The sequence below is a fragment of the Mchenga conophoros genome, linkage group LG17 (genome assembly GCF_057382185.1).
Source record: "Mchenga conophoros isolate Kocher_MC1m ecotype Shallow Benthic linkage group LG17, M_conophoros_male_GT1.1, whole genome shotgun sequence".
In the NCBI taxonomy this organism is placed as follows: Eukaryota; Metazoa; Chordata; class Actinopteri; order Cichliformes; family Cichlidae; genus Mchenga; species Mchenga conophoros.
In genome coordinates this window covers 16,740,202-16,752,319 of record NC_140542.1, presented here as the reverse complement: position 1 = coordinate 16,752,319, position 12,118 = coordinate 16,740,202, and the positions used below count along the sequence as shown (strand labels likewise).

General features: G+C 38.3%; 1 protein-coding gene across 1 annotated transcript in view; it reads left to right on the top strand.

Annotated features, from left to right (window-relative positions):
• Window positions 1-572: 572 nt before the first annotated feature.
• Window positions 573-12,118, top strand: part of slc5a9 (solute carrier family 5 member 9) — a 21,700-nt gene continuing 10,154 nt past the window's right edge. The window contains exons 1-10 of the mRNA XM_085250924.1: window positions 573-704; window positions 3,226-3,338; window positions 3,770-3,841; window positions 5,221-5,325; window positions 6,058-6,222; window positions 6,313-6,418; window positions 7,979-8,059; window positions 8,315-8,520; window positions 11,056-11,191; window positions 11,584-11,691. Of these exons, the coding sequence (XP_085107050.1) occupies window positions 683-704; window positions 3,226-3,338; window positions 3,770-3,841; window positions 5,221-5,325; window positions 6,058-6,222; window positions 6,313-6,418; window positions 7,979-8,059; window positions 8,315-8,520; window positions 11,056-11,191; window positions 11,584-11,691 (1,114 nt within the window). The 5' untranslated portion in view covers window positions 573-682. The remainder of the gene's footprint in view (window positions 705-3,225; window positions 3,339-3,769; window positions 3,842-5,220; window positions 5,326-6,057; window positions 6,223-6,312; window positions 6,419-7,978; window positions 8,060-8,314; window positions 8,521-11,055; window positions 11,192-11,583; window positions 11,692-12,118) is intronic.

Here is a 12,118-nt window from a genome sequence, read left to right as displayed (position 1 = left end):
AGAACTCTTCGTTTTGTGCCTTGAAAATATGTCGCTGAGATAATCACAATTGTAGCTGAACTAATAAACTACACAAAGGATGCTTCTTCACCCAAGGGCAGGAAGACGCTCCCTTATCTTGGTCTGTACTGGTTTAAACTGATAATCTGCTGTCTCATGAATTTTACCCTCTATATAAACTGTTGTACTTGTGAATAAAGTTGAGTCAATTTGGGAAGACAATCTGAAGCAGTCTCTGTTTTCTTGTTCTCCCAAGCTGCTCCCGAGCTCGTACTAACACGCTGAATGGCATGCTTGAATATTGCTTGAGAATATATTTGACTGTGTTACAGACTAAGGGACATTCTCTGCTGATAGGTGAAGGTACATTCTCTGCTGATAGGTGAAGGTACATTCTCTGCTGATAGACGTCCACGCCTCGAAGGAAGTCGATCCACGGATTAGGCCTTGGAAACCGTTTCCTTCAGATACGTATGTCTGTTGTCAAGATATAATAGCTAACCAGTGGAGTTTGACAGTCTCATTAACGAACTTATTAATCATTGACCAACTGAGTGCACAGATGCACATACCTTTGTCAGGTTCAGAGGAAGGAGAAACAAAACTTTCAGTCGGAGGATTCATACATATGAAAAACTAAAATAAACGTTGTGTGATCATTGTCTGGGAGAGTGGAATCAACATGTCTACCAGTTTTACAACAGGTAAAAGCTTTTTTGTTTTAATTAAATTTGTTCTTCTATATACAGAACGCTTTATTTAATTGGAAACAAAAATAGTTTTGTATGCAGCTTTGCAGAGCATGAAATGGTCAACAAAAATCAGAGAAGCAGCTTATAACACTTAAAGTTCAGGAGTTTTTTATACAGTTAATTTAGCTACTTTCAACCTCTACAGTCTGTCACCACAATAGTTTAATCTTTTCTTTAAAGACCTTTGACCGAGGGTTATTATAAGGACAATGAAACCAAAGAAAGCTGGAGAAAAGTGGAATAGATTCAAAACGATTACTTTTACCATTTACACTGTCTAAAGTACTGAGACTTCTTCAATAATATCTACCAACATTTTTACACACTGGTTACAGTCAAAGCATAGATTCATACAGTTCATCCACTTAATGGACTGCACTATATCATTTCCCTCAAAAAAGCATATTAATTCATTTTTTAAATGCAGGTATTTTACGTCTGTTTATTTATGTATTTATTCTTTTATTGGGGCTCACAAGCTTTCAAGCACCACAGAGTATCTACTTGTGTAGGAGTGAAAGCTGTCAGACTGGGTTTTTTAAGGATTTGCAAACTGACAAAAAGGCCTTTGTATAGCATAATTTAATACTGAAATACTTTATTCTGTGTACTCATAGGACTTTATCTACAAGCACAACATGGCCAGTTTGCAATTACCAATTAAAAATTTACTTTTACTTTTGATCAGAGGAAGTCAGAGTAGAGGAAACACACACACACACAGGCACCAGACGACAGCTTTGCTTTTGTGCTCAGCTCTCTCTTCAACATGACAGGCACAGCGTCCACACCACTGCAGACGCCACCCCAATCCATCTGTCAATCTCTTGCTTTCCCCTCACTTTTGAGCAAGACTGCAAGATACTCAAGTTCCCGTCTTTTCTGGCTGAGGACCATGGCTTCAGATTTGGAGGCACTAAGTGTCATTGCAATGCTTCACACTTGGCTGCAAACCACTCCGTTGTAAGCTGAAGGCCACCACTTGATGCAGCTAACAGAACCACATCATCTGCAAAAAGCAGAGATGCAATTCTAAGCCAACCAGACTGTAAGCCTTCCACCACCTGGCTCCGTCAAGAAAGTCTGTCCATAAAAATTATGAATCAAATCAGTGACAAAGGGCAGCCCTGGTGGAGTCCAACACCAGCTGGGAATGATCGTGGGGAAGCTGAGAGCTACCACATGGACCTCCCTAGAGAGCAAAGTGAGCATCCTCGGCAGGCCTCCCTTGACACCACACCCCAGACCACACCACAGATTGACAAAAGGAAAGAATTAAGGTATTGCAATGGCCCAGGTAAAGTCCAGACCCCAACTCGAAATGCTATGATAAGATCTTAAGAAAGCTGTGCATAAATGAATGCCCACAAACCTCAATGAACTGAAGCACAACACTGTAAAGAACATTGGCCTAAAATTCCTCCGATGTGAGAAGGTGACATAATTAAGGGGCCTGAAAAATAAATTAAAGCCCATACAGGTAAATAACGTAATTTAACCAAAAGAAACAAATGTACTGAAATTATATTTCATTAATGTAACTTTATCTAATCCATTCTGGTTAAAGTGGTTATGATCTGTCTATCTAAAAGAAGGAAATGCTACCCAGGTTGGTATCTCCTTTAAGCCCCAAGATGTTTCCAAGCTACAGATTTTGCATAGGTGCATAGACTCCTTTAGCGGTTGAATGGCTGATAACTTTCTTCAACTTAATGAGGAGCAAACTGAAGTCCTTGTTTGTGCTCCCGATAAATTTGTGCCCAAGGTTATGGAAAAATGAGGTCCTCTTGCAACATTTGCCAAATCGTCTATTAGGAATCTTGGTGTTACTTTTGACTCAGCTCCTGTTTTTATCATTTAAGAAACATTACCAAGCTGAGTCCCATTGTGTCACACTCGGAACTTGAAATTGTCATTCATGCATTTGTTTTATCTCGTTTGGACTATTGTAATTCTTTGTTCACTAAGTAAGCCCTCAGAATGCTGCTGCGAGGCTTCTGACCAATTCCTCCAAGTACTCCCACGTCACACCCCAGCTGCACTGGCTCCCCATTAAATTCAGAATTTAAGATTATGACTCTGTAATTCAGGGCTCTGCATGGACAAGCACTGGCATACATCAGTGATCTTTTACATCCATACATCCCCAGCAGGCCCCTGAGGTCATGTGATCAGGGCTTGCTGGTTGACCATCACACGAGGCTGAAAATGAAAGTTGACAGAGCTTTTGTAACTGTGGCCCCCAGACTCTGGAACTCTCTCCCTACCAGCTTGATCTCTGTGGACTCTTTAAAAAACAGCTAAAAACTCGTCTTTTTAAACTTAATTTTGGTTAATTTTTCTTTTTATGTTTTAGCTTCTGTGAAGCACTCTTTTATTTTTATCTTGATAGGTGCTATATAAATAAAATTTTGCTTTACTTGCTTTTACTTTACTCACCACACAGGGGTTCTGTTGTCTATTTTATATTCAGATGGCAGCCCCCTGCCCACCACTGCAGCTCCCAGCACAGCTCTCACTATGGGTGCTGCTGACATTGCTATTGTTGTTGTCTACTTTATAATTGTCATGGTGGTTGGAATCTGGGTAAGAAGAGACTAAACTAATTTCATATTTACATTTGAATCACTAAACAGTTTATACCAAAGCTAATTTAAGCTTGATTTGTTTGTTCCTTTATGTGTAAAACATACAAGAAAGTTCTGTACAAGTCCCTGCTAAACATGTTTATATAGAAAAATAAAATTATTTTTACATGTTTTTTTCTACGTGTTTAATTAACTATAGTCATTATGAGTGCATTTCTCCATTTACTAGAAAATGATTCTTGGATGTTCTACAGAGAGTTCATCCTTGCAAAAAATAAACAGATTTTTTTTGACCCAGCTAATTGAGTTTTCTGATGTAGAAATGTGCATCATGATTGTAAATGTATTTACTATATTTTGCACCAGATCAATCTTTGGTGTTGTTTTAAAACTGTATTATTCTAATCTTTTCTTTTGTCCTTGCTATAGTCATCAATGCGTGTCAATCGTAGCACTGTTGGGGGGTACTTCTTGGCTGGTCGTTCAGTGACTTGGTGGCCTGTGAGTAACAAACGATTGACTGTTGTGCATCATATAAAGCTCTTGATTTCAAATCGATTGTCACACGCCTGTGCTATGAGGACCCTGTACGACACACACACAGCCAATGTTCTAATGCAAGGGACTTTCTATTTACAATAAACAACAGACTTAAGTCAAAGTCAAATTTATTTGTATAGCACATTTAAAACAACAACTGTTGACCAAGGTGCTGTACAATTAAGATAAGCAAAAGAAATAAAAACATAGGGAGACATGATAAAAGTTAAGAAAAAGAATCATAACATTAGAAGATTTGAGTAAATGATAAGATATATAAAAGTAATACAAATTCATTCTGGTTTAAAAGCTGTAGGGCCTGGTTTGTTTGCAGTCATCATGTCTCCAGCTTAGCTCTCCTCTCCTCTTGGCCCGAGAAAAGCGCTGCCAGTCTCAATGACACTGCCCCTGAATCCACTGCAACACGGTAAAGACTTGGAATCTAAACAAAACCAAAAAATAAACAAATATACAAAATGAAAATTTACAACATGAATTTAAATATATAACTAGAAAACTGGAAATCCTATGGAAGAGGATTGGGGCCACTGAAAAAAAGGGATGTCAGATTTCTGACTTTTTTCTCAGAATTCTGAAAAAAAAAAAAGACATCCCGACTTTTTTTTCCAGTGGCCCCAATCCTCATCTGTAAAACCCACTGTCAATAGAAAATTGTTCTTAGTAGTCAGTATAGACTTTTAATAAAATAAGTTTGCATATGATAGAATACTGCATGAGGACCTCTTTATAACTCAGACTGTTTTTAGTTACCCGTTATCATGCAGGGAAGGAGCAGTACCTATTAGTGCTAGATAAGAGCTTAATGAGCAGTTTCACTTCGTGCCAGGTAGAGAAGCTTCTCCTGGCACACACGCACACACACATATACACATCCACATTCCAATGTGATAAACGAATGCACCTACTTTTGTATATAAATAAAGACCAGAGCGGTAACAGAGCGCACTTCACAGGGCCCCCACTCCGATGTGAGCGCTCTGTGACCACCCTTGCAAGTAAAAACTGCAGCGTGTGTGTCTCCACTCTCTGACTCTCAGCTGAAGAAGTGTCTTTTAGAATAAATCTCTTGACATCCACCCTGGAGACTGACTGAAGACAAAACTTTGTTAAAACTAAAATAAGAATGAGAAATACTAAATTATAACATTTGATATTTCAAGTTATGGTAGGAATTGTGTTGATTTTCTGTATAAACTAAATATGACTAAAGTGCAGTCACAGGCTGTCATTTAAAAATGTTATTATGTAGTTGTAAGTATTTTAAGTAAGTATTCTAAAAGCTTTTGTTGTTATTGTCTATTATCTCTGTTCCACTACAGATTGGAGCCTCTCTGATGTCCAGTAATGTTGGCAGTGGTTTATTTATTGGTCTAGCAGGGACAGGAGCAGCTGGAGGAATCGCTGTTGGGGGATTTGAATGGAACGTAAGAGATGCGCACACACACTCAGACACCCTGTTGGGCACTGCATGCAGGATTTAAAATAACAACATGATCATTCAGTAGTTTCTTTGTAAGGACAATCATTTCATAATCAGTTTGTGATTCAATCGGGTGGCAATGAAGCTAATATGGGAGAAATATGATTTTTTTTTCCTTCTTGTCCCTGGAAGTATTCTCAGTTAAGTATTTTGGATCAACTGAAGGGTTTTCAGAAAACATTTAGGACAACATGATTACAGGGAATTATAGTAGTCCAGCCTTGATATAAGACAGAACAACAATGAAAAACTATGTGTACATGCACCACAGAAATTATTCATTTAACTATTGTTTTCGGTTTCAATGCAACTTTTAAGAGTTGCTCTGAGTATTTCTACATCTTCATTGTGTTGGTTGTAACATTATATGTTTTGGGGTTTCTTTTTACACCAAAATCTGTTAAATCAGTTAACACTAGTTGACTATGAACAGGTTGTATTCAATTATCTAAATATGCGACTGTCCGAGCTGGATCACTGCAAGACTAAAGATTTAGATATGCTATGTAAATAGGGCGAAAACTCCCAGTAGACGCTTGTTTGGTACTTCTTCATTTATGCTATTTAAAACTTTGCAATGTCCAAAAGTGAAAAACATGAACAACTGTTATATTTACTTTTGACAATACGGACAATGGCTCAGTGCAACATTTTGTGTTTCTGTGTGTTTCTGTAGGCATCGTGGGTTCTGGTAGCTCTGGGTTGGATATTTATCCCCGTTTACATCTCTGCTGAAGTGGTAACAATGCCTGAATACCTGGCCAAACGCTTTGGAGGCCAGAGGATACGCATATACATGTCTGTTCTGTCACTTATTCTCTACATTTTCACCAAAATATCAGTAAGAGGTTTTTTTTTTCAAATACATAAATGATCTTAATATGATACAGTAGCCACATTACCTGTGTGTGCGTGTGTGTGTGTTTCCCAGACAGACATTTTTTCCGGGGCATTGTTTATCCAGGTGTCATTTGGGTGGAATCTGTATCTGTCTACAGTCATACTGTTGCTGGTGACTGCTGTCTACACTGTGGCAGGTAAAACACAAACACGTTTTGACTGTTTTTAGTATTAATGTTAAAAGTTATGTCAGTGCAAGCTTTCAACAGCATAACTGTTTGCCATCATTTAAAATAAATTACATCAGTTTTTTATCTGATGGGTTTTTCTGGACGAGAACCAATTTTTTTTTATCCCACATGCAGTATCCCAGTATCCCAGCAAATTTTGATTTAGTTAGTCTCTTGACCAAAATGTCAAACTTTTTAATCATAATTCTTTTTGGTTTAATCAATTTTTAATCAACAAAATATCACAAGACTATAATATACTATAGCAGGAATGATGCTGATGAGTACCAAACACAACACTGGAGACATTAATCCAAGTGTCTAAGCAAAGGGCTTTCTGGAGTTAGTAATGAAGAGAGTCGACTGTCCATGGGATCGTCAGACACTTCTTTTCCACAATATTATACCCACCTGATGTAAACCACAGGACAGTCAACCCCCCTTCCTGCTAGGGCAAAATGGCCCTCAGGCCTCTGCTCCGCAGCACAAAACGGAGGGAGAAGTTAAGAGCAGGGGTTTCTCACGTCCCAAGTGGTTCCCCAGATACTGTACCTCCCTCCGTCCAGCCGCACACTTCTTTGTGTTGGCCATGTGCTTCACCTGCCTCAGGAAATCCAGGACCGCAACCACTGAATATGCTCCGCCCAGGTGTTACTATGGATGATGATGTGTTCCAGATAGGCGTCAGTATACAAAGTGTGCGGTTGCAGTACTCGGTTCATGAGGCGCTGCAAAGTGCCTATTTTTTCCTGGACTCTGCAGACAAGACAATATGCCAGTAGCCCATGGTCACATTCAGTGTTGTGAAAAAATGAGGAGGCCAGAAGGTGACAGAGGAGGAATCCCTCCCCTGCACCTTGGTGACACACCTGTACCCCAAGACACTGCATGTGTGGGTGGGTGTGATGGAGGCTGTTTCCCTCTGTTACTAACATTCAGGAAGTCCAGCAGCCAGTTACACATGGGGGTGCTGATACCCAGGGAGCTGAGTTTCCTCACCAGCTGCTGGAGAACAATTGTATTAAATGCTAACTTAAAGTCAACAAGGGGTGACGATAAAACATTGTCATCTACTGTTTTTCAAAGTGTCTGTAATTATGATTTTAAGGAAAATGAAAATGTTACCATGTTTGTTCAGTGCTCAGAGTGCAGTTTGTATTTAGTAACTCACTGTGACAGGAATGATGGACCCGACCACATATTTTGCTCTTTACACACTTCTTTATTCCTGGTTGCTGCTCTCCCAACAATTGGCTGCAGCATTTCAGCTACAGCCACACGACAACAACAACAGCAACATCAACCTCAGGTCCTGGCACATTTGACATAGGGTGATGAGCTGATCGAGCTCAGGTGTGTCAGCCTCCCCCACAGCCACGCCACAAACCACACCCCGCCACACTCACCTAGTTCAACTGTTTTTGAAATAAGAATTTGTTCAATTATTTATGTTGAAAACGGTCTAAATAACACTATTACCCTAACACAGACAATCTGACAATAATATAAAAATCTGTATTTATGTAGGTGGTTTGGCAGCTGTGATCTACACTGATGCTCTCCAGACTTTGATCATGGTTGGAGGAGCTTTTGCCTTAATGTTCATAGGTATGGTACACAGACTTATACAGATACACAAACACAATCATGGGTTCTTAATTACATGACTTACATAGTACTGAAAGTTTGGATTAAAAGGTGTTATTGGCCGAAATGTTTCAAGTTAAGTATCAATCAAAAAATAGAAAACTGTTTCTTTGCATCCAATTATCCTCACTGAAGGCTTCCACATCTACATGTCATAATATTTATTAGTTAATAAGTGAAGTTATAAAATTGTAAAAGTCATTGTACATTTTCCAGCATTCTCCAAGGTGGGCTGGTATGAGGGCCTTATGGATCGTTACATGTCAAGTATTCCCAATGTGACTGTTCCCAACACCACCTGCCACTTACCCCGTAGTGATGCTTTCCACATGTTCAGAGACCCTGTAACAGGGGATTTACCCTGGCCAGGTCTACTGTTTGGGCTCACCGTACTGGCTACATGGGTCTGGTGCACAGATCAGGTGATTTGATCTACACTAAAATTCAGCATGGTGTAGTAATGTTATTGTAGCGGCACACTGCTGTGGGAATGATCCTGGAGGTGGCGGTCTCAAAAACTGATAACATTCGTCTTTGTGAGTCTAAAAAATATGTCCCAATACAAATAAATAATGCAACTGATTTTAATTCCTCAAAACACACCTTGAACTCTTTATAACATTCTTCCTTCTCAGGTTTGAATGTAAATGACAAAAGGCAGCATTTGCATACTTGGTCAAAAATGAGTATTACCTGCTATAGCCAAGGTAATGCCATCCAGAGTCTCTAGAGCAGCATATCTCTAGTTAGAGATATGCTGCTAAGATATTTAGGGCAACCTCAGTTTTAACAGTTTTAATTTCTAACAAGTCAGTGTACTCTTAATGCCAGTCCCAAGCTCAGATAAATGGGAACAGTTGGATCAAGAAGGGCATTAGGCATAAAAACATGGCCAAATAAAACACGCAGATCATCTATAATGAAATTTCTATGCTGGATTGGTTGTGGCCCAGGTTAACAATGTCCGCCAACAGGGTGCCAGTGGAAACTGTTCTACTGTTGGCCAAAAGAAAGAGGTGAAGTGGAAGAGGCAGCATGAGTAAAGAAAAGTCACAGATGTGGAAGTGAGAGTAGAAACTATAAATTCAGGGACTATAGAATAGAATAGCCCTTTATTGTCATTGTACATGTACAAGAAAATTGTGGGTGCTCCACACCAACTGCACCACAATAGAATATAAATAGTAGACAGGAGGAATAAATAGCAAATAGTAAATATATATCATCAAGAGGGATATATATATACAAAAGAAGAGAAATCTATAAAAAGAAATAAGAGAAAGGCACACATTAGAGAACAAAATAATTGCAAAGTGCTCAAAAGTGGTGCAAAGAAAAGACTTGCTCTGAGTATAGATTCAGGCTGGTTTGTGAGGAAATCTTTGCCTGTACTTCACTCGTCTTCCAAAGTTTTGGGTTAGGGAAAACTAGCTGGAGGCGAGCATCATCTGGTTATGTTTTAACAACTTTTGAGGGGTTTATTTACTGAGTGGGGTGTAGGCAGAGGAAAGAGTACAAGGAGACTTGGTGGTGGAATGAGGAAGTAAAGCAAAGTATTCAAAGGAAGAAGTTACCAAAGAAAAAGTTGGATAGGCAGATGAAGAAAGTAGACATGAGTACTGGGAAATTCGGCATACCGCACAGAGAAATGCTTATAAGGAGTTGTATGTGATACTAAGGAAGAAGGAAAGGACTTGTATCCGTTGGGTAGCCAAAGAGACTGAGCTGGAGCAGACATGTAAACGGTTTCATTAATTAAGGATAGAGATGGAAACAAGTGAACAGAGTTTTTTGAGGAAGAAGGAGTACTTTGACGAGCTGATGTAGACAATGAGAGAGAGAGGATCACAGTCATTTTGTCCCTGTGTTACAACACTAAATATGAAACACCCCCTCCCTTTTTTAACATTAAAAATTTCGGTGAATTGCATTACTTATTTGAATTCAAACATATTTTTTAGACTCAAAAAGTTATTTGTTATCCGTTTTTTGAGACTATCACCTCTATTGATCATTCTCACAGTAATTTGGCGATGAAATATTCTTACTGCATAACGCTGTTTTACTTCTCATTGCATCACTTCCAAACCTATCCTGCTTTTCTAAAAAACGTAATTACTTCTGATCGGAGAGATGAGAATCTCTCCAGTACATCTTCATCTCAATTGTGTCAAGTGTCATTGTCCATTAGTTTTTGTTCAGTTATCATTTTGTTTATGTCAGGGAAAAAAGATCATCTACAAAGACTATGACAAGAATTATTGGTCAATACAATTAACAGTGTTTAACTGTATTGTAATGTCATTTTTGAGACAGTGTTGACACTTCACAAACCAGAAACCACAGCAACATTTCAGAAAATGCTATAACGAAAAACAAAACACAACAAGAATATACAAAAGTACATTATCTGAACTACAGTTAAGATACAGGGATGCATACACCTGTAAAGGCCAGCTTGCCAATAGTTACTCTTAATCATTAACCAACATTAATAAAAATGAGAACTGATTCATATAATCATGTCTGTGTTCTCTACTAGCCTTATATAACTGGGCAATGACAGATAACCCACAAGCTAGGCAGCTGAAAATCACATTTCCCCTTCTGAATGTGATAGACTTTCACTAAACTTTTCAACAGCTTGCTAATGTTACCAGCTTTATGAGACCTGATGCATTTGTGAGGTTTGCACGCACTGACTGTAGAAGTGTAATCACATTTTTGAGTGTTTAGTTCTCTACTATTATCATTAAAACTAGAATCTGTGTGCACACACACTTGCATATTTTAATACAGTATTTATTACTATTACTTATATTTGTGTTACTTATTGTGTATAAATAATATAGAAGGTTTGCAAATGTAAAGTTGAACATTACAAAAGTACAAAATGTGTAATGCAATGATGGATAAAAATGATTATATGTTTATGCTGGTGTGTGTTTTTTCTTCAGGTTATAGTCCAAAGGTCTCTGTCAGCCAAATCTTTGTCTCATGCTAAAGCAGGCAGCGTGTTGGGTGGCTATCTCAAACTGCTCCCTATGTTCTTCGTTGTGATGCCAGGAATGATAAGTCAAGCACTATTCCCAAGTCAGTAGTATACCTCTCAAAGTGGGAATGTTATATGACATGTTTTTTAATATTGTTTTATATGCATACTTATATAATACCATTTTGATTACCTTGATATTATTATATATATTATAACAGATGATGCATCTCTTATTATTGTTATTATTGGTTTAAAGAGATTGTTTGCAACTCCTTTTTCAACAAACCTACACTATGACACCATTCTAAGCAGGTCTCCACTTAACTTTACGTTGGAAAAATTATCACATTTTTACGTTTGTTGACACTTTCAATTCATGTTAATGGAGTGGGTAATTGTAGGTAACACATCTGTGGTGTTTTGTCTCATTTAATATAAACTAAATTGTTATTTGTTTCAGCCCCACCTTTGTTTTCTTCTTTATTTGTAGATGAGGTTGGTTGTGTGGATCCAGATATCTGTCAAAGTGTGTGTGGTGCTTCAGTTGGTTGCTCTAACATTGCTTACCCTAAACTAGTAATAGAGCTAATGCCTGTGGGTAAGACACACACATACACACACACTCATTTTGATATCTTAGTGAAGACATCTAAAAATCAAACTGACATAATGCTTTCCCTACCTGCTTACCCTAACTCTAACTATCAAAAAGGAATGCTTAACCCTAACCCTTAGCCTAAACCTTACCATAACCTAATAGTAACCCTGACACTAAGAACATATTTTAAAATTTCAAAACCGTGAGGACAGGCACTTTCCTCACAAGTGACTGTTGGTCCCCACAAGTATAGTAACACACACACACGCACACACACACACACCTATCTATCTATGTATGGCACAAGAAGTAAGAACATTTTTGTTTGCTCAGTTATATCTGTGTTTTAACAATGCCTCTTGGCAAGAAATCTTAAACTGTTGAAATTGTGTTTATTTCCCCTTAAATGGTGCCACAATTGTAGGGA